The sequence below is a fragment of the Dromaius novaehollandiae genome, chromosome 2 (genome assembly GCF_036370855.1).
Source record: "Dromaius novaehollandiae isolate bDroNov1 chromosome 2, bDroNov1.hap1, whole genome shotgun sequence".
NCBI lineage: Eukaryota > Metazoa > Chordata > Aves > Casuariiformes > Dromaiidae > Dromaius > Dromaius novaehollandiae.
The window spans coordinates 109,638,356-109,660,148 of NC_088099.1; the positions used below are offsets into that span (position 1 = coordinate 109,638,356).

General features: G+C 33.7%; 1 protein-coding gene across 7 annotated transcripts in view; it reads left to right on the top strand.

Annotated features, from left to right (window-relative positions):
* The window catches only part of RTTN (rotatin), an 88,216-nt gene that overhangs the window by 48,125 nt on the left and 18,298 nt on the right, over positions 1–21,793 (top strand). For all 7 annotated transcript variants that reach the window (XM_064507144.1, XM_064507148.1, XM_064507145.1 and 4 more), the window contains 11 exons: positions 1,190–1,297; positions 1,942–2,100; positions 2,253–2,324; positions 6,179–6,371; positions 8,936–9,018; positions 15,835–15,946; positions 16,598–16,796; positions 17,821–17,911; positions 18,898–19,051; positions 19,202–19,339; positions 20,329–20,540. In XM_064507144.1, the coding sequence (XP_064363214.1) occupies positions 1,190–1,297; positions 1,942–2,100; positions 2,253–2,324; positions 6,179–6,371; positions 8,936–9,018; positions 15,835–15,946; positions 16,598–16,796; positions 17,821–17,911; positions 18,898–19,051; positions 19,202–19,339; positions 20,329–20,540 (1,521 nt within the window). The remainder of the gene's footprint in view (positions 1–1,189; positions 1,298–1,941; positions 2,101–2,252; positions 2,325–6,178; positions 6,372–8,935; positions 9,019–15,834; positions 15,947–16,597; positions 16,797–17,820; positions 17,912–18,897; positions 19,052–19,201; positions 19,340–20,328; positions 20,541–21,793) is intronic.

Here is a 21,793-nt window from a genome sequence, read left to right on the forward strand (position 1 = left end):
TGCAAGCAGCAGTAGACAAAAGGTACTCTGGATACCCATGCCTAAAAAAAAAAGTTTGTCATTTATAAAACCAACTTAAACAGTTTAATGACTTGAAAGGAAAGCTAGTTAAAAACAATTTTTTTTTTTCTTTGCTCATCAGCATTATTATGGACCATTCTGTTTTTTCAGTATTAAAAGAACTGCCTTGTTGGGTCAGACGTTAGATCCATTAGCCCATACTGATGGACTGAGGTGATTAACAGATGTTTATGATAAGGAGAACACAAGAAATAAAGCATGTATTTAAGGTGTACTGGAGTAATAACAATCTATCTTCCTTTTTTTTTTTCCCCCTTTTTTTATGGTCTTGTTCACTGACCTATGTTTTCTATTTCATTTTGTATTTTAATGCAAAAAAATTAATCAGATTGTAAAAATCAATGCTTATTATTATTGATACTGTTTGTATTGAGAAGATCCATGCAAAATACTGTGCTCCAAATGAAATTTGAGTGATCTACTGTGTTAAAATCTATAGAACCAAGTTGGTCAGAAAACAGATCTCTAAAATTTTAGATATCATGATTCATTATGAACTTAATTCATTGTTTGTGTAGTGACATGGTTTTGCAAAGTACTTTGCAAGTGTGTTTCTTTGATCTGAGCTAAGGAAATGAATTTGCAAGGTCAAGCTTAGTTTCCTGGAATCTTCAACTAAATGGTATATGGTACTGTGTGTGACTCCATTTAAATCAGGCGACAAGTACATGAAGAACAGGAAAGAATTATGATCAAAGAAACAAACACATGTTGGTCTCATTTGATATTTTTATGTGTGTGTATATATATATATATATATATATATATATATATATAAAGAGAAAGGTGATGTTAATAATGAGTGAAAATAAATGTAAAGAGCAATTTTTGAATAGAAATCATTATCCTAATATTCAAGTGAAATATTAAATATCTCTTTAGCACTACTATCCTAATCTTAGCAGACACAAACTTAATTTTACTCAGTAGGTGAAGTCAGTGAGTTAAGCATATCTTTACAGAAGGAGAATCAAAATCTTTTTTTCTGTAATATTAGTGTTGCGTGAATTTAAAGTCTTTTAATATGTAATTAATAGCTCAGGGTGTTGGTAGGCTGGCATGAAATTGAAGGATTTATAAAATTTCTTTCTTTATTTTCTGTTATCAGGACTGGGTGTCTCTTTGGTCCTTGCCTTATGATAACAATGAAGAGCAAGTTCCTTCTCAGCTAGGTCTGGCATGGCTGGTTCCTTTATGGGTAGATAGAGACCCTGAGGTTAGTTAATACACTGTTAAGTTGATGTCTTATTTTGGCACTTAAATATTTGCAATATTTTTGTTTCATTAATTTGTTTAATATTAAAGCTACTGTTTTGAATTATTCAAAACATTATTGACTATATTCTGAATAACAATAACAATTGGGGGGAATATTTCCATATAAACATCTGAGCAATGCTTTCCTACATCTCTGATCTTCCCTCTTGTTAGTCACTCATGATAATGATTCATAAAGCAGTGTTGGTGAAAACTGCCTCATTTAGATGCAAAGCAGAAACATTGAACTACACACATGAACTACAAATTTAGAGCAAATGTGTTTGATGTAAATCTGTTTGATTTTTGTGAAAGTTTGTTAACCGGAGCTATTTTTAAGTGGTAAAACATAAAGAATATTGAAGACTATCTTAATATTTTAAATATTCAAAGTATTTTTTAATTAATTCTATAATTATTACTTACACATAGTTGTGATTGTGGAGATACGACCAGAGAGAATCTAAGAAAAAAAGTTCTTGCTCTTAGAAAGATTCCTCCTAAGCTACAGATTCAGTTGCTCTAACTCTATAAAAATTTTAATAATTAGTGTTGCTTATTACTGTAAGAAATGTGGCTTTGTATTGTGCTTATTTGTACTAGGTCAGATTTACGTCACTTGGAATAGGATCAGCTCTTACATCTCTCAAAGTAGGATGTATTGCTTTAGCAGAAAGCTGCCAAAATATTTCAGGAGGACTATCGGGAACGGTGATAAATATCCTTCTGGACCAATCTGAATGTAGCATGGTGCGCAGGGAGGTATGTTTCTTGTGTCCTTCTGCCATCTTAGGTTGTGGGTTTTCAGCATATGTCTAAAGCAATGAGCTAATATGTAGATCGTGCTGTTCAATTTGATGTTTTATTGAGTTGTGATGTAGCAATGGGAATACTGATGTTTTCATTTCTTTCAGGCTGCTTTTATTCTACAGAATCTCCTTGTGATCCCAATTCCTACTGAAGATGTGAAAGATTGTACTTGGCAAGTGAGTGACTATTAACGTTTGATGAGAAGGTCACAGTGTCATAGAGAGACATTGTTTGATATAAAAACTTATGTCAGCATATCTAGAAAAAATAAACTTGCTTACCTACATAATATCAGTAATGTTTTAGGATACAAACTGGTCATTTATTTTGCCCAGACTTGGAATGCAACATGATTTGAATGGTATGAGGAAGGTCTATGCATGTGATGTTTATAATATGTTTTTAATATGTTTCTAAATTAATCTATGAGTGACTGGAAACAAGCCTTTTCAGAGAGAGACAAAGAAGCTTGTTACTTATATGTAATTTTGAATGCTGTCTAAAAAATACTGTTTTTATTTTGTATATGCCTGAAGATTTTAAGTGTGGATCTGAATTTTGGAAATGGCATGAAAATTGTCATAGAATCATAGAATGATTGAGGTTGGCAAGGACCTTTGGAGATTGTTTAGTCCACCCCCCTGCTCAAAGCAGGGTGAAGAAGAGCGGGTGGCTCAGGGCTGTGTCCAGTCAGGTGTGGAATATCTCTAAGGATGGAGACTCCACAACCTCTCTGAGCAGTCTGTTCCAAAGTTCAGCTGCTCTCACACACAAAAAATGTTTCTTCTTCTGTTTAAGTGGAATTTTGTTTTAATTTTTGCCCATTGCCTCTTGTCCTATCATGGGGTACCACTGAGAAGAGTCTGGCTCTGTCTACTTTGTTCCCTACGCACATCGATAAGGTCCCCCCTGAAACTTCTCTGCTCGAGACTGAACAGTCCCAGATCTCTCAGCCTCTCCTCATATGAGAGATGCTCCAGTCTCTCAGTCATCTTTGTGGCCATTCACTTGGACTCACTCCAGTATGTCTACGTCTCTCTTGTACTGGTGAGCCCAGACCTGGACCCAGCACTCCAGGTGTGGCCTCACAAGTGCTGAGCAGAAGGGAAGGATCACTTCTGTCAGCCTGCTAGCAGCACTCTTCCTAATGCACCCCAGATTGTTCTTGGCCTTCATTGCCACAAGGGCGCTTTGCTGGCTCATGGTTGACTCGCTGTCTGCCAGGAGTTCTAGGTCCTTCTCTGCAGAGCTGCTTTCCAGCCAGTCGGCCCCCAGCCTGTCCTGGTGCATGGGATTATTCCTCCCCAGGTGCAGGACTTCGTACTTCCCATTGTGAAACTTCCTATTCCTGTAGTAAAATATGTTATTGTATTAGTATATTTAGTAGTGGACTAAATCAGTGAAGTATTCAAGGATGACTATATTTACCAAGATTCCTGCCTTTTTGGATTTGATACCAAAATTGGAAAACATCTGTAAATCATCAATGAATGCAGTGGTGCTACAGCTGAATTTAAAACAGCTGAGGATCAAACTGAAATACGTGTTGTTCTTAATCTCTGTGATGACATCCGAATTGTCCCATCTTAGCATGTATTGTATAGCCCCAGTTCTGGACTTACCTGATGCTGAAGTTTAGTTACCTTTTGGTTGTCTTTTTCTTGTGACTTATTAATAGTTAGACTCTCCTTCAGTCAGACGGACTGCCAACTACTGTGGCAACAGACCACTTCATCATATTTATTTTTCTTCTCCAGTATACTTGTACCAGCTTTTCCAGTTCTGATCTGGAGCCAGTCATCTCATCTTACTTTCAACAGCCTTGATTCATTTCATGTAAAGGTCTTTAAATGAGAGTTCCTAATTTTTCACCTCCTGTTGCTATGATACCCATTCTGCCTGGCCATATTTTTTCTGGTCTGTGAGGTCTTTCTTACACTTAGAACAACGGTACCCATGTAGGTTCCTTCTGGAGAAATGTACATAGCCTGTTTTATCTGTTTCTTTTCACAAAAGATCAAGTTAGTGCTGGAAGATACTATTCCTACTTTATCAGGAGAGGCTGCTTATGGCTCAGCTGCACATAAAATCAATTATGCTATTTCTTCCAGAGCTGCATTTTACAGTATGTCTTATCTTTCCTTTACATCTCACAGTAAAGAAAGATGTTCAGGTAGTGTCTCAGATCTGGCCCTTGTTTCAGTCTTTGTATTAGGTACTTATATTTTATCAATATAAATCATAGTTCTTTAAAAATTTAATAGCAGGGGATTAGCAAGGGCAGACATTGTAACTTATGGGTCTAAAGCTGCTTTTTAATTCTTTTTAAACATTTCAAGAACTATGATGAGGTGGCAAAAATTGAATCTAGTTGCAGAATTCCAAGTGAATTCTGGTGATATTAATATGAGCTTTGAGTCAATATGATTCTTATTAAAAAGTGCATTTTAATGGAAATTGCTTGTCACTTAATAAGTGTTCATACTGAAAGATACCAAACAACACTTCATGCTAATGTTAATGAAAACTGAAAATATAAGCAATAATTAAAACTATAAGACCACTAGAGAGTTATTTTTTGCCTTGCACAGAATGGGATAGTTTGTCTGTAGGACAGTTAATGCAAGCAAAGTTCAAAGGAAAGCTAATAAGAGGATTTAGTGAATAGCGGGAATAATGTTTCATAGCCAAAGTAGAGCATTATTGTTTTATCCCTTAGGCAAATGGGTTTGGAAAAAAAAATGCTGTTCCTATAGAGATTATAGGCAATTTTTTTTTCATGTGAATGTATGTTGTCTTGCTGTTATGCAGTTGATTTGCTTTATAATAATTCAATTTGCTGTGCTGCTTTGAAAGTGGCACGAGTAAAATCAACCTGTGTAAAGTGTTATGAGACTAGAACACACTGCGTTATCTAAAGATTGCTGAAGTCAGAGCATGTTGTCAATGTGACTGATGAATGACTTTCTAGTGCAGCCTTCCTGCCATAAAGTGCTGGCATAGTATTTTAAACTGGCAAAGACAATGCTGGATAGTAAAACTTTGACTAAATGTAAATATACAAAATTTCTGAAGTATTTATGTGTCATAGTTAATACCATCCAAGTATATTGCTGACTGTGCATGATTACAGTTTTATAGTTCCTTGTAAACAGTTTACGTGAAGTAGCGTTCTTTTCCAAACTATTTATGTTACATCTGGTTCTTCATTAATTAGTGTAAAAGGCAAATAATGAAAGTAGTCTGTTTATATATCACAGCAACCAGAAAGAACAGGCAATAGCCATCCAAAACCTCAGCCATAACTTATAACACAAAATAGTTTTACCCCTTCCACTTTATCCATTGCTTTTTTCTTGCAAATAAGCTTGTATTCAGTGTAAATGGTGGGACTGGATCAGATCTAGCCTGTTGAGGATAAATGGTGTTTTTCAAATGACTTATTTGCAGCTGATTTAACTTGTCTGTCTCCTCAATGCCAAAGAAAGTTTCTAAATAGCATTGGTAGATTTTCTTTCCTGTAATTTTAAATAGTTTCTGTTAAAGTACTGCCAGATGCCTACTCAAAAACTTCATTGCAGAATGTAATTGGTTTGAATTTTTCTCGTCTGGGTTCTTTTTGCCAATTAACACTTTTATTATTATGGTCCTTCTAAAACAGGTTATATCTTAGCTGAGCAAAGACTTTTTGTTTTCTTCTATTATTGGAGAAAGCACTGGAGGAATACTGTGACAAAAGCAGGCAAATCAAACTTGATTTAAAATAATACTATGAAGTCTGTCTTTTAGGGTAAATCCAACTCTCCAGAATGTTTTCCCTGAAATCAATATTTAAAAACAAGTTAATGTAAAATATTCTTCAAAGCGAATTTCTTTCTTTTTATGTTTTATTCTCTAAATAAGTCTTTTATTATAGTAGATTGGAATAGATAACTGTAATGTAAGGGCAGTATATTCTCCAATAGGCAGACCTTATTTTATGTTAAAGATTCCTTTAAAGAAATGGTCATTGTGAACTTCATGTCTTCAGGGACCCTGTGTATATGATGAAGAGTCTGGTCTCTCACAGATCGGAAAACCTGCACTTCAGGCCCTTTTCTATCACTGCCACTTCTATGAACATTTGAATCAGATGGTGAAGCACTGTTACCTAGGATGTTACATGTTTGATTTGGATTGTTCCAAGGGAGACAACCTGATCATAGAAAAAAGTGGTATAACTGGTAAGTGACACTAATGTAACTTTGTATTCTTAATCTAATTAAATAATTTCCAGTTTTGAGTAATTTACCTCAAGTAATTCTTAATAAAAATGGAGTTTAAACTGAATAACTAACGCATGAATTTGGATATACTGTTAAGTTAAAAGGTTGCCCTTAAGATCTAAGAGTTGATAGTTCACTAGTTCAACAGATCTCAGAAGTAGCTTTGAACTCATTTATGTCTTCAAAAAAGTTATAAATGGAAAAGATGTATTTGGTTCTACAGTCCATTTTCTTGCAAAATATTGGTGAAAGAATACTTTTTATAGCAGTGACTTCATGAAAGACCAGTATAGTAAAAGGGAATAGGGGGAAAAAGAAATACATGGACTGTTTTTAAAACTGTACACTCCTACTTTTGTGTGTGCTTTTTTTGCTTTTATTTTCAACTTAAAGGTATATAATTTGGAAAGGCCTCTGAGGTGCTGAAGTCAGCTGTATTCTAGGACACGCAAATGTAATTTAATTCATAGACTGAACTAATTAAGAATTTAGATTGGTTACATTTTTTTTAACCTGTATGACCTTGGAATATGCCAGATCATTAGATTTTTTTTAATACTGATTTTTGTTTTGTTTTGTTTTTTGATACTTGTCTCAACTGAGGTCTGCAGACTTAATTGTATCACTTCTCTGTATTCCTTTTGATTAAGTATAAGAATCTTTTGTAAATTATTTTATTCTTTTCTGTGAAATTGAACTTACGCTGGACTGGTTATGACAAAAGCTCAGATGAATGACCTGTATCCGCTAAGGAGAGTGAGAGAGCTAAGACCACTGGGGACCAGGAGTCACAGGGTGACCATACTCATACCCATCAGGGCACGAGGGGCAAGTGCTCGTTGTGCTACCACTAACAGAGAAGCACCAGAAGTGTGTCTCTGTGTGCGTGTACACTTGCATCCACGCACACATATGTGTTTCTCTGCAGTACGTGACTGAACACCACTCTTTACTTGGTGAGGGGGGGAGAGGCTGAGAACTGGTGATTTATAGCAGCATTCGTAAGACAAGCTTCTTAGCTCCAGGCTATAGGAATCTGGAGAAACATATGTCTGTCAGAAAACCTTATCTTTTGAGAATATGTGATTATATAATATAAAAACTAATTAATGCTGGTTAAAAGGGGGGTATTCCTAGTATAGCATTCAACTCTTTCATCTGTTTTATGCCTGTAGAGAGTGTTTGCAAAACTAGTGTAATATATTAACAACAGACCCAAGAAAAGTAATTAGAATTTATATATTTTTGGCTAACTTGCTGAGTTATCAGAGAAATTCCTCAGCAAAAGACAAATATAAAAAAATGCAGACATAGAAATCCTCAATTTCTTTTTGGTAGTTCGGTTAATTAATCGATGCAATATTGTATGTCAGAGCAACTCATCTTCCAAGATAGTAGAACTTTTTAGTGGACACTGGAGATTTGGCTTTGTTCTTGAAATTACCTCAAACAACATTATTCTGACAGCTTTGAAATAAGAGAGGAGAATCTTCTATGAGATTTCTCTTCAGGAACAACATAGTTGTTTTATTTATTAAAAAAAAAAGAAAAAGGAGGGCAGGACAACTTGTGCTCCATTTTTAGTACTGTAGTGCTTGAAGGGCTTGTTAGTCTTTCATACTTTCAGAAACGTTGTTAATCTACAAAGATCTGCTTTTCAGTAGGTCCTTTGTCATCTCTTAGAAGAGGATTTCCTTTTGGCTTATCTTTCTGAAACCATTTTTGTAATTTTTTGATGCATTTTCCTCAGGTTTTTCAGCAACTCAAAAAAAAAAAACAAAACCTTACCTAATTTATAAAGGTATGTTAAAAATAAAGTTAAATAGCTAAGAGCTTAGAGCGCAGATATCTCTAGGACTTTCTTCTGTGATTTTTGAATTTGGAAGCTGTATAATCCAGTGCTATATTGTTTTTGGTTTTTTTGTCCTATGTGTAAAAGCTTCCAAAGAAAACCTTTAATTGACAGGCTTCCACTATACAATATTTTGGCACTTTTTATTCTGAAACAGATTTATAAAGTACTTCTGCCTTCAATAGGCCTACCAATATCGGTTCTCCTTAAACTACCTTCTCCTAAAATAAGAATTTGAAACTTCTTTTGAAGATGAAAACATCTACTCATTACGTATTTGTGCTGTGAGACCCAATTTCTTCAATATTTCTCTTATTATTTTGTAAATATAACTAAAGCTGAACTATTTCAAATGATTAAAGCCTCTGCAACTGCAATTTGAGCTGAATGTATTTTTTGCTAGGCTTATGTTGTAGCTGAACATAGCATATTTTCATTGCTGCTTATTGGAGGGATTTGCTGGATAATAACTCATAGGTGCAACGTGTGAAAACCTGTTAGAATATTCTGAGATCTACAGAAGGAAAACTGATCATCTACTTCTGTTTCACTGAAACAATGATTTGTAAAGCTTGCTAAAGCACTCTGCTGGTCTTGTGGTAATGAAAAAGAAAACTTTTTTTTTTTTGTTGGATTTTGATTTTTTTATCCTTTTTTGGTTTTCCTACAGATTTTGATGATTCTCTTAATCTTTGGAAGGTTCCATCCACTCAAAGCCAGTCTTCACATTCTCTGTCAACATCTGATACTATGGTAACTTCCAGAGTAACCTGTTTATTTTAAATGTATGGTTGTTCATGAAATGATTTGAAGAAAATTAGCACTGTTGTAAATGCTGAAAGAAAAAGCTGAAACTAAATTGAAACTTACTCTAAATTAGCTTTAGTACACTAATAAAAACTTTTATGGTTATTTACCTGAGCAAATATAAGCCATTTTATTTGATTTGTCTAGTTAAATGCATAAGGCAATGGTGGATTTTGTAGCTTCTCTCAGCAAGACATATTCTCTAGAAACTTCTCTGAAATTGGCTTTCTTGACAAAATGTAGCCAGATCATCTATAGTTGTCATTTCTGTTGCCTTTATCCTAACTGTCCTTTCAGAGTGATCCCACATTTACATCATACAGCTACAGAACTGGATCAGTAAAAAAACATAGCAGTACATTAGGTTAAAATTATATTATATATATGTTATAGTAAACTCTGGATTCTGAAAATGCTTTTATAAAGTGTAAAAGTTCTACAAGTATTCTCAAGACCCAAGATAGCTGTGAAAAATATGTGAAAGCAAGCGACTGCGTGATAAAATTGTTTCTGGGTGGGATGATTGTTGTAATGAGGGATTGTAAACACATGCTGTCTTTCAAGATGGCAAATGCAAAGGAGAAGAAAGTGAAGTGCTTTCTTCACCTTCCAGGATAGATTTGCAATACTGGATCAGGCTGTAGGGAAAGATTTTCTAACATCTATTAGCTACGTGATAAAAAACCATGTATTCTCAAAGATTGCAACAGAACTTCAAGAAAACTGTCATATTGCATGGCAATCCATTTTTATAACTTTATAGATATAGTTCTAATTTTTGATTTATGAATAACAACATAATTCATGAGAGCCATAAAATCACAGCTAATGCAAAGTGTAATTTAATTAAAGATATTTTTATTTAAAAAAACCCCTCAACATTTGCTGATGTAATAGTAATAGCATTATCTATAGGTTTGTTTTCCTGTATCTCCTTGATGAAATAAAATATCTCCATGAAGAAAATTATAGATCATATTCATGTATTTGTTATTTCTTATTACGTAGATCTAATCTGATACATGTTATTGCTGAAACTCAACACTTGGAACACCTGTATTGCTTCTGTTTTTCAGTATTGGATCATGGTTATTTTAGGCCAAGAAAAAGAGCGTTTCATATAGGATTGTGGCAAAGTTTTTGTTTTGGTGCTTGGGTTTTTTTTTTGTGAAGAATCATTAGATCAGGGGGCTTGCAAATTCAACATCTTCAAAGAGTTTTCCAGTTACAGAATTTTAGGTCAATGCTTTGCTTTGATTTGAAATAATCATTCAGAAGTTTCTCTTCTGCTGAATAGATGTGCTGATTTGATAAAGACTTATCAAATGCAACAGGCTACTATCTTATTTTATTGACTCATAAAGTGTTATGCAAGTTTTTTGCTATGCAAGGTGATGAAAATGAAAATATAGCCAGTATTGAAATTCTGTGTCTCAAAATATTTCATAGTTGTCATCTTTCCTTATTGCTTTGACTCATTATTGTCAGTGTATTGCTATCAAGTATTGTTACTGTTATCTGGAAAATTCTGAATAATTTAGAATTTAGTTTAAAAATTAGGGTTTTTTCCTATCTTTTTTAGCAATTTTATTAATAAACTAGATTTTCATTTATTTAAAAATATCTAGGAGATATTTTGAACTTAAATATTCAGAGCTGAATATCTGAAACGAAAATAACTGAGTGTTTATAAATCAGGACAATGGGGCTAACTTGAATACTTCTTAAAAAAAAAAAAAAAACCTTTAAGAAAATACATAAGAATCTCAAGTTGTTTAAAGGCATTTTTTTCCAAACTGTTCCTAACTGAATTATTTGAGTGTCATCTTCTTACAAGAATATAAGTGGAACAAGTTTCAGCTTTCTCTATGCATATTATTTGAGGGGAAGTTCAGTTTCAATGACTTAAAAAAAGAAGAAAAGTGCAATTTGAAATTTACTAGATCAGATTAAGGCATCTTCATTTATATGTGTAAAATAGCATCATTGTTTAACATAAAGACTTAGATTTACAGTTGCATTTAGCAAATGGAAAACTCTGAATTATTTATAGCTGAAAGCACAGTGTGATACAATGATATATTCATTTGTATCAATCTTTCAGATGTTGTCAGACCTTTTTATGTATTTGGGAGGATTATGCTCTTACACTGATGTTTGAATACAAGGTTTATAACAAGGAGTTATATACAAGGATTTTTTTTTCTTGCTTCCACTAGTGAATATAAAGATTTTACAAAACAATTATTGGATTGTGTTTTCTCTCTTAAAATGAAAAAGCTAACATTTATAAAACATTATATAATTTCCATTTGTTCTTCATATGCATTAGCATTATGAACCTTTTTAGCAGTTGTAAACTCTAGCTTTTAATGACTAGGTTGCTTCCTTTTAAAATAGTATCAGTGTTGACATGACAGATGGTAAGTTTCCATGTTGGAAGGAGAGATGCAGAGGCCTGATGTTCCAATGCCAGTATTATTTGTGAGAGGAAAGACAGAGGAAGGGAACTGAGGCTGAATAGAAACTGTATTCCAAAGAGTGGCTAGTGACTTTTAAAAACTCAGACGGTCTTAAAATTAGGCACTTGCAGTTTATTTTTTTATACATTTACATTTTGTTTTTCTACAGTCTGGCCCAAAACTTTCCATTTTGATGTTTGAGGAGGAGAAAAACATTTATAAAGTCATTATGCAAAAAGTTTATAGACTTTTGTCTCTGAATTTGATCTATTCATGAGGATATAATTATTCCAAGCCCACTAGATGGCATGCTTTCCCCATCACAGATGAAAGGGAGCCCACATATCTTACTGAAAGGGAGAATGTTGATGCGTTTGTGTCTGGTACAGATTTGATGATAACAGCCCAAATAATTGAGGGTTAGCAACTGTCAAACCAAGTAAAATTGTTTCTATCAGGAGCTCTTCTGTTTTAATAATTTTTTTTGATAATAAAACAAACAAACAAACAAAAAAAACACAACAGTTCTTCTAAATCTGTCCTTATCCATTTGTTGTATGAATGCCAATCCAGGAAGCTGAAGCTGCTTTTTGCTTCAGTAAGCCACATCCTGAATATCTTTGTGGAAGCAAAAGCTCTATCTTTTTATTGAATTCTAAGAACAGAGAAAAGGTCTGCTGAATTTCTTTGGATGGATGAGAACAGTTCAGACAAAAAGAAAAAGACACTGCTAGTTTTCTCCTTTTTCAGTTTTCATGTAATTAATAGTTAGTTTGAGCTATCCAAAGGCTGACTTTACACTGGGTTCATATAAACTTAAATGAAGATAGCATTAACTTTTTGGCTTCATCTTTTTTTCCCAAATTTGTAAAAATTAAAAGTGAGAAAATTAAAAAGCAAGTACATTAAAAACAGAAATGATTCTTATTTATTCTAGTCTATAAAGTAGTCTGTCAGAGGTCTTGCAGAGGCAGTAAGTACAACTCTGCTGATTTTATAGAGTGAAGAATTGCCATGTGGGGATGAAATCAATGACTCAAGGTCACATAAAAGGCAGTAGTAGAACTGGATTGCCTGTACTCTGTTAACTGATCTGCACTGTATTTAGTGTCTTTAAGATCTCAGTAGACTGCAGATTTTTGTCAAAATAATCTTATTTTTCTGTAAACTGTAGTGTGTATATTACAAGCAGTTCATTTCTGTGAAAATAATTTTTGTCTTTTATAGAACTAGTAGTTAAACTAACTCAATTTATCATGACAGAAAACAAACCGTTACTTTTTATTTTAACCACCATCTTTGTTTTATTTTTAATATGTATGTTTCAAGGCACCATGGAGATACCAACTTGTTTCACACTGTGTAAATATACCAGGTCTGTTTGCCCAAGACTGCCTAGAAGAATGAGCAATTGTTTAAAAACTTGGGCTAAGAATGGTGCAGGTTAGAGGATCTATAGACTTTTCCCAGATAGCTTGAAGTCATGGCCATTCTTTCCTATGAAATCTTGTTGCTATTTTATATTAAAAAAAAAAAGTATGCTTTATTTGCTGGATCTATGGTTACCAGAGTGCTCTACACTAAAGTGATTTAAACCTTTGAAAAGAGCACTGAATAGAATTAATCACTGCAAGCCTATTAAAGCAATGCCAGAGGGATTTTTATCCTAGAGGTTAAGAAAAGACCTTTTATTCATATCTAGTAGATAAATGGCAAAACCACCACCTTTGTCTTGTGTTTCCTCATGACAATTTCTGTTTTCTTTTGTATTAGTTCTTCTACTCTGCAGTCCTCTTCCCCCACTTCTTTCTCCCCAATACATCCCCTTCCAAAATTCTGTTGTTTCGCTGTTAAGCACTAGAATGCATCATTGCTCTCAGAAAGAATATGTTGGCAATAGTGAATAAATAATAATCGTAAATATCCTCTACTGGGTATGATGTCCCAGACCCCCAGATCATCCTTATCAAGGGTGATTTATAAAAGTGGTAATATCTTTTCTTTCCTGGAAGGCAGAACACTGGAGATGACTTCATTGTGTTATTGTATGTTTTCTGTTAAGATAGCAGAAAATGTCTGTTTTTAACCCCGTATCCCACTGTGAAGCAATTACCAATAAATGTTCCATCAGTGCAGGAAGCTAATAAGATATATTTTTCCTACCAGATAAAGTATTACTGATTTTTTTTTTTTTTTCAGTAAGATAAGACCTTATTTTTGTATCTTTGACCATAAGGTTCAGACAGTTTGACAGGATGCAGAAAGAATATGTGTTATGCAGCATAGGTGATGTGTTGATTTATTGACATGTGAAAGCTTGTATGCATTCATAATAATATCTTTAAGATGAGTCCCAGTATAGCAATAATTTCTTGCAGAGCTTTAGCTATTACAGAAGAACTACAAGGACTGCTAGAAGCAGTATTTTGGGTTTGTGCTTTTATATTTATTTTTTTATATATATGTGTGTATATGTGTGTGTATGTATACAGACATATATATATATTTTAATATATATTTCTGACATTCATTAAAGTGCTTGGAATTGAAGTACAGTGCTGAATAAATGCAGAGTTTGCCAAGTGTCATGATGAATTGATTTACTCTACCACAAATTATTGATTTAAATAATGACTTAAATCAGCAAGCAGAAAACTTTTATTTGAATTTTCAAATATGCCTTTTAGTTATATATAAAAAATATATATATGTTTGACTTTAAATTGACTGATGTGATTTGGCACTGTTTTTTGCTTGCAGGAAGAATATAGCGTACCCAAACATGTCCTAGTGATCATGTGGTCCTGGGATGCACCCCAAATCTTACTGTAGCTTGACTTCTGTGCTACGTTGACCCTTGGTCTTTTTTGAGGACCAGCTGAGCGTGCTTGCAGAGAAAGAGTCGAGACCATAGGACAGACAATAGTGGGAAACCAAAGCAAAATGGGGGAGAGAAGGGATTTGCAGCACAGAAGTGGAAACTTTCAGCTGGTGCAGGGAAACCTTCAGTGTCATGTGCAGATGTGCTGATAGAAGCCTGACAAGGTTTGGAAGTGACGGGGGAAAGTGAGGGGAAAACAGAAAACCTTCTTAGGGAGGAGAAAAGACTGCATAGAGAGTTTTCTGTAACTGAGAATGCCACTGAGTAAACTGAAACCAAGCCTGGAAAGAAGCGCCCTATCTGCAAGGGTTGAATGGGTAAGAGGGGAATTCATGATTTCCTTCCCCCCACCATTTTGTTTTGTTTTTGTCTTTTAGGTCACTTCTGACTTTTCCTTAGGTAAAAATTATTCCAACTGATATTCTAATAATACTCTAAAAAGAAAACCTTTGAAATATTTCAGTCTTCCTTAGAAGGCTCACTGTGAGGAAAGGTCTAATACCATCCTTTTTAAAGCTGTGGCTGATTTGGGATTTCATTACGGTCCCCAATATTATGTATTCTTTACACTGTACAACAATGACTCCATTGAAAAATGTTTATCTTACATGAATTGTCCAGCTAGGAGTCAAGGAACAGAAGTGAAAAAGTGACCTGGCATAGGTATTTATCAGGTGCTCTGAGACAGGTCACAGGTCCTGGTAGGTCACAAAGCATATTATTAAGCTGTAGAGTCTCGGTCTTCTGATTTTGTGCTTGCGGTTTAAAACACAGTAACAAGAGCATTAAAAATTCCTTTGAAAGCATGCAAAAATAATAATATGACAGGTGATTTACTTGCTCAATTAATAGAAGCAGCAGGGTAGTATGTTACTGTGATGTAAACGTATCTTCACCAGAAAATGAACACATCTGAGGATCACAAAACTAAGGTTAAGAGAAGCACTCAGAGTCGGAAAGGCTCCAGAACTTAAGCTTTGGCTGATGAGAGTAGCCCACTTGTTATATTTTATCTGTGTGTCCTCATACTAATGGATGAGCCCTGATCTTCTCAGTAGAGCAAAAGTGCACAAGAATCTCACCTTTAAATGTTTCAGTGATGCCTTTCTTTCCTCATCAAAAAGTGGACAGAATCAATCATATGGATGAAAAAAAAAGAGAGAGATGAAGAGAAGAAATTTCCAGTATCATTCTTGGGCATTGATCAGTTTCTGAACAGAAATGTTTCAGCTTGTCCATATTGTTCTGTTTTCAGTAGTTGCAATTCCCAGGTGTTTATATTTTTTTAACAAAATCTAATCAAATTGGTTTCGAACACTGTGTAATTTTTAAACTTATTTTTGTTCCTTCAAGCAAAATGTAAATATGTCTGCTCTATTAAAGATTGAATCAGCTAGTTTGCTTTTTATGGCTTTCTAGATTCTGTCTGCATCACCCTCACTGGGGAGTGTTACTGAGCTTCAGGCAAAAGTCCCAACATATTCAACCAGTTTTATTGCTGAAACTGCAGCTGATAGGCTTATGGCTCAGGGTAAGCCAAACTGTAATTGACTTTGTAAACATAACGATGAACATGATGTATTATTTAGCCTGTCCATATTTCAGTATTTGTATATGCATATAAATCTTGCGTGTTGTTGCAACAGTCACTCTGACATTTTTAATGGTTGTTTTAGAAGACAAGTGTAAAACTGTGCCTTTAAAATGAAATAAGGTGAAATACATTGACAGAGTTAAGTGGTAATGGTTGATCTTGTTTGAAATGTAATACATTTGTGAGACTTAGTTCCATGCCTGTCAACTGGTTACCCTTTCGAAACATTCAGTTTTATAAAGCTGTCAAATATAGGTAGATTGATAAAGACACGCACACTCTTACACTTTTTCTGTGAAGGAAAGAAGTGAAAACAAAGTTTATATCATTCCAAATTTACCATTTATCTTTAATAATAACTAGTGCCCTACAGAAAGAACAGTTTATTTCAAAATGATTTTAAATCACACTTTCCTTGTATTTGATTTCTTTTTTTTTAAATTCCAGAATATACTGTTTTAAGTATATAGGGAAGTTGGATATTCTATGAAAAACAGAAAGCACGTTGTTTTATGTAACTACCCTAATTTCTTTCGCGTGGTTTTTTTTGTTTGTTTTTCTCATTTATTTTTATTAAACACATTCTAGGTCAGAGTGATACTACCACAACAGCATCTCCAAGTCGACATGGTTCTCCCATGTCTGTTGTGCTGTCTAAACAGTGTGCTGTAGTCACACCCTCTCTCTTGTCAGCTGTTTGCAGCCTTCTGCATAATCTGCTTGTTGTCACTCCAAAAGATACTGGAATGGCTCTTCAACAAGCACACTTGCTAACAGCTCTTAGCAGGTAGGAGATCAATAACTGCTGAACTACAAACAGGTGTAGTAATAGAGGTGAAAAGAATGAAATAAGATCTACTAGTGTTTCATACCAAAACTGTTAAAGATATTGATCAGATCTTGCTTCTGGGGTGTTAACAAAGGCTTTTCTTTTTTCTTTTTCTTTTTCTTTTCTTTTTTTTTTTTTTTTTTTTTTTAACACAAGTTGCAGAAGAGGAGGATTTAGGTGTTTTATGCAGAGAAGAGCTAGTCGTACTGGTGATTCTAGTTGTGGTATCATTCTTCCACAGGACTAGTGTGTCCTTCAGGAAATGTTTTAGGTTTCATCTAGATGGACATTTTGTCATCCTTTTGGGGGTTTAATATTTTCTTTGGTAGAATAATATATGATGATGTAGTCAGGCATTCAGTGTTGCACATAATTTCTGTTCATTGTATGATTTTCTTTTTTTACTTACATGGAGTGTTTTGAGGACAGACCAAGGGCTGTCACAGTAAAAGAGTAAATAATCCTTGGTAACTTTGGGAAAATACTAGATCAGAAACCCTAACATTTTGGTTCTTTCCTGAAAGGAAGAACAATTTGAAATAGTTTTCAGACTGTATACTTGCCATGTTTCTGCTTGAGTCAGAACAAATTCTTTTATGTGAAGAAAGTGTTTGGAAGTCCTGAAGTGATGCGTGAAAATTAGTTTGTTTTTTGCTTTCCGTTAAGACTTTCAAAAGCTTTTGTAGTTACTCTTTGTGCATAAATTGATAAAAACAAATCTTATTTGAATACAGTTTATATTAGTACAGAGCTGTTAATTCTTATACAGGAAAGAAAATAATCAATCAAGAATAAACAGTTTAGGTTTAAAACTACTTCATGCTACTTTGGTTGCAGTTGCACTACAATTAATGCTTAAAAAATTATTTTGAGATAATTACCTCATATTTTACTCTGTTTATTTAAAATGAACTCTTTAATGTAAAGTTAATAGAATTTTTAATTATTTAAACATGTTTCGTATCAACTTGCTTTATTTTAGTCTTGTAAATGCTAATCTGGTCAAGAGATATATCTTGGAACTGAAAGCTCCTTTGCGTCATTCCTGTCATGTGGAACATGTAAAAGTTCAGGTTAGAGAAGTATTTGTTATCATCTGAATTTTCTTTAAATGGTGAAGTTAATTATGTTTATGTAATCTATATTTATTAATATAGTCTGGACACATTGCCATAGGTAACATTCAGATGAGACACTGCTTTTATGAATAGGTTTCAGAGAAAACGAACAATGTGGTATGTTCAACATACAAAAAATTACTTCTCTGTTAAAAGAACTATACCTAGAACTATTGAACAAATAAAAACCAATTGTTTTTTAAAAATACAAATTGAATTGAGCAGTTACAAAAATCACATAATGGAATTTCTTTGTAGAGTATTGAAGTATTAGGCTTATACAGTTACTGACACATTTAGTTGAAATTTTAAACACTTTCATGTACAGATTGTTTCTAAATTTCATACTTTTGTCTATCTGCTTTGCTTTGTCCCCAGTCTTGTAGACAATTGCATAGTTCTTAACTAACTCTGGTATATGCAAAGTGTATAGACTTATTGCCAATGGGACTACTTTTGTATCAAAATATTTAATTTGAGGTAAAATACCCATACCATTAAGGAAGTGTGTTTCTGTGGAAATTTTTAGAGAATAAATGAATAAGTATGCCAACAATAATTATTTCTAAAGCTTAAAACAAAGCTTCTGTTTTCAGGAAAGATGTATATATTTATTAGTATTAGTGATTATTTTTCTGTTTTCCCTTCTGAGCTTCCAGAAACTATCAGTCTACACGAGCCATGACTTTCTCGTGAGGAACTTAATACTTTTTCACTAGAAAGAATACTTCACCCATGTGTTTCCAGAGTAGGAATTCTGTTTCATTTTCTACCATAAAAATTAGGAAAACAAATTTTAATTTATGTCCTATTAGTTTTTTTAAGTATATATAAATTCCAAATTAAATGAATACGTTGAGGTAATGTGTTTAAGTCATAAAAATATGTGGAAAGTGCAAATATATGGCTTTATTTCATATCTTTTTAAAAATATTTAACAGGTGTTACTGCTACTTCAGTGTTTATCATCCTTGTCCAAGCTTCTGAAATCGTGCTTATTGGTGGACCCACAGCTTGTAATCCAGGATGAACTGTTGAAACCTCTCCTGGGAAATAGCTTCATGATTCTCTCCATTCGCTCTAAAGATGGGCTCGGTAATAAAGAATTTTGTATTCAGCCAGATAAATGCAGGTCTTTACCTAAGTATCAACTTCATTTAAAGTGTCAAACCCTGTGGTCAGGCTTGGCTATTCAAATTTGTGCGCATATATAAATGGTTTGATTTTTCTACATTCTTTTCGCAGATACTGAGTTAACATCTGCACTTCATGAAACTTGGATAGACTGCTTCAATTTTCTAGCTACGTTACTGTGGAAAAGTGGCCAAATATCTTTTCCATCTGTAACAGCAGCTCTTGCAAATCATTGGACAGCTATAATTGGTAATGCCTATTCCTGGATGGTTTGTAACCTTGCAGCTAATTAAAAATAAATAAATAAATAAAGGGGGGAGAGGGAGCAAAGGAGGTTATCCCTGATTAGATGCTGTCAAGTTGTATACAAATGGCATATCCATAATGGTAAACGTTATTGTGCCAGGTTTTCACTTAAGAGAACTTGATTGATTTTTTTTTTTTCCTTTATTCAACTTTTATAATTCTTTCTTATACAGTCAGACTAATTTTTGAACTGCTACATAAATTCACAAGTTTTGTTTGCATGCCTGGTAGTGTTACTAACTGTAAACCTTAACCAAATACTTTACATTTGAGCCTGAACAGTCAATTAGCATTTTACTTTTTCCTCATATGTATTATTTTATCTTACATAAAACAAAAGCAAAAAATTTTGAGGGGAGATGAGGTATACTGCAATTCAAGATATTGTACAGTCATTTTTTTTAATTCCTTTGCTAGTTACTTGTCTAGTCAGGGCTCAGAGTCAGCAAGCTTCTCTAACATGTTTCAACATTGAACTATGAGTATAGTCCATTCAAGCTTGTGATTTCAGTCAGGTGTATGTTAAGTGATCTGGTGAGTGCAAGTCCAGCTGCACATCAAGCAAATGTGATTACTGTCAGTACTATAATGTAAGCTGTAGAATGAAGTGAGGAGAGTTCAGAAAAATGTCAAACAGATGAATGGTTTAGCAAAAGGAAAATATCTTTTTAATTTCATAGTCAAGTTAATGGAGAACAAATAATTCACTCAAACCTTAGGTAAAACTCAAATTTTCCTTTCTTACTTTTTTTAAAGACTTACTATCAAATGCATAGAATTTGTAGGATTCCTCCTATGAATGAAGTGAGGTCCACTAGTGAAGCTGATTCTTGGTCACACATTCTTTGATCAGTCTTCCAAAATTCTGAAGCACTTTAGCTTTTTACAGAATGGAACATAAACATCTTTCGTTGTTTTATTTAACATTTCAGATACCATTTGTGATTGTATTAATCTGTCAGCCACGTGTCCTGCTTTATATATGGCTAGTTTACAGTTCCTCTCTGCCCTTTTGACTGAAGAAGGAAAAAGACGGCTCCAAGATAAACAGAGTATATGTCAGAATCCAACCATTAGCTTTCTTCTAGATGAAGTTGATGGATGTCAGGCATCAGTAACTCATCTTACTGGATTAATAATTCAGGTATTTAAACTTTGACTATGTAATTGTAGGATATATTTTTGTACTTTGTTAAAAAGGAATGTTTTTATCTAATGAAAAATTAGTTGAGTCTCCAGTTATGAACTGAGACATCTTTCATCCACTGTGTCTATTATACTTATTTTTGAACTTTGCGCAATAAACTGGAGAATTTGCAGAGAAGCAACTTCTAGGCAGTGCCTGTCAAGACAATTACTGTTATACTGCAGCAACATGATATGAAATCTTACATGGATTGCGTGTGAGTAGAATATGTTTGGCCAATTACTGAAATGTTTCTTTCTATTTTTCCAAACATATAGTGGGATTTTAAGGCTCAAAATATAGTTATTCCCACTGCAAATGACAGTATCATTGTTCTTAACAAGCTGCCTAATCATAAAAATTGTGAACCAAAACTAGCCATTAAGCACTGTAGTTCCTTTTCTGGTAGTGTAAGATTAGTGTTGTTGCAGTATAGGAACATATATTTTCCAGTATATTGCATTGGATATATGTAATATATAGTGTATTTTCCAACCTAGTTTTAAATCTGTCATGTATTATATTTTCATTCATTCCTTTGGGAACCTGTTGCCCGACATAATATATATTACTGACAAGCCATATTTCTAGATGCTCATTCTGAATGTTTTCTCTTTCCTAATGTAATCCAATTATTCTTATTTATACTTGTTTGTACTGTCCTAAATACTTCCTTTACCTCCTTCATATTTATATCCTTTGTTTATTTACAGACTGTTAACATTTCTTCCATTACTTACCAATAAGACAAGGTATAGATGAAATTTGTATCTAATTTATCTTCTTTCACAGATCAGTTCTTCTATCTACATACTCATTGTCCTTCTTTAAATCATGTGCAGTTTATCCCTGTAACAATAATAGTGATCCATGAGTAAAATGTACTAAATGGCTGAGTAAAGCTGAAGCACTTCAATTTACTAATGCTTTCCTTTTGTTAATTTTAGAAGTATGCTGTTTGTCTATGAGATGCAAGCTTCATATAACCTAATGTGGCTTATGATTTCTAATGTTCTGGAATCTAGGTGTCTAGTAATTATTTTTTATAAAAATCACATTTAACCTTACTTTGCAATGTGAAATATTGTGGGGTTTTTTTTAAGCATGTATCAGTGGATGTTGAATGATGTGACCGAAATAATGCCGTGTTAGCGTCAGTTCATCACCTCGCTTCCTATGGTTGCTGAATTCTACAGAATAAGCTTGCTCCT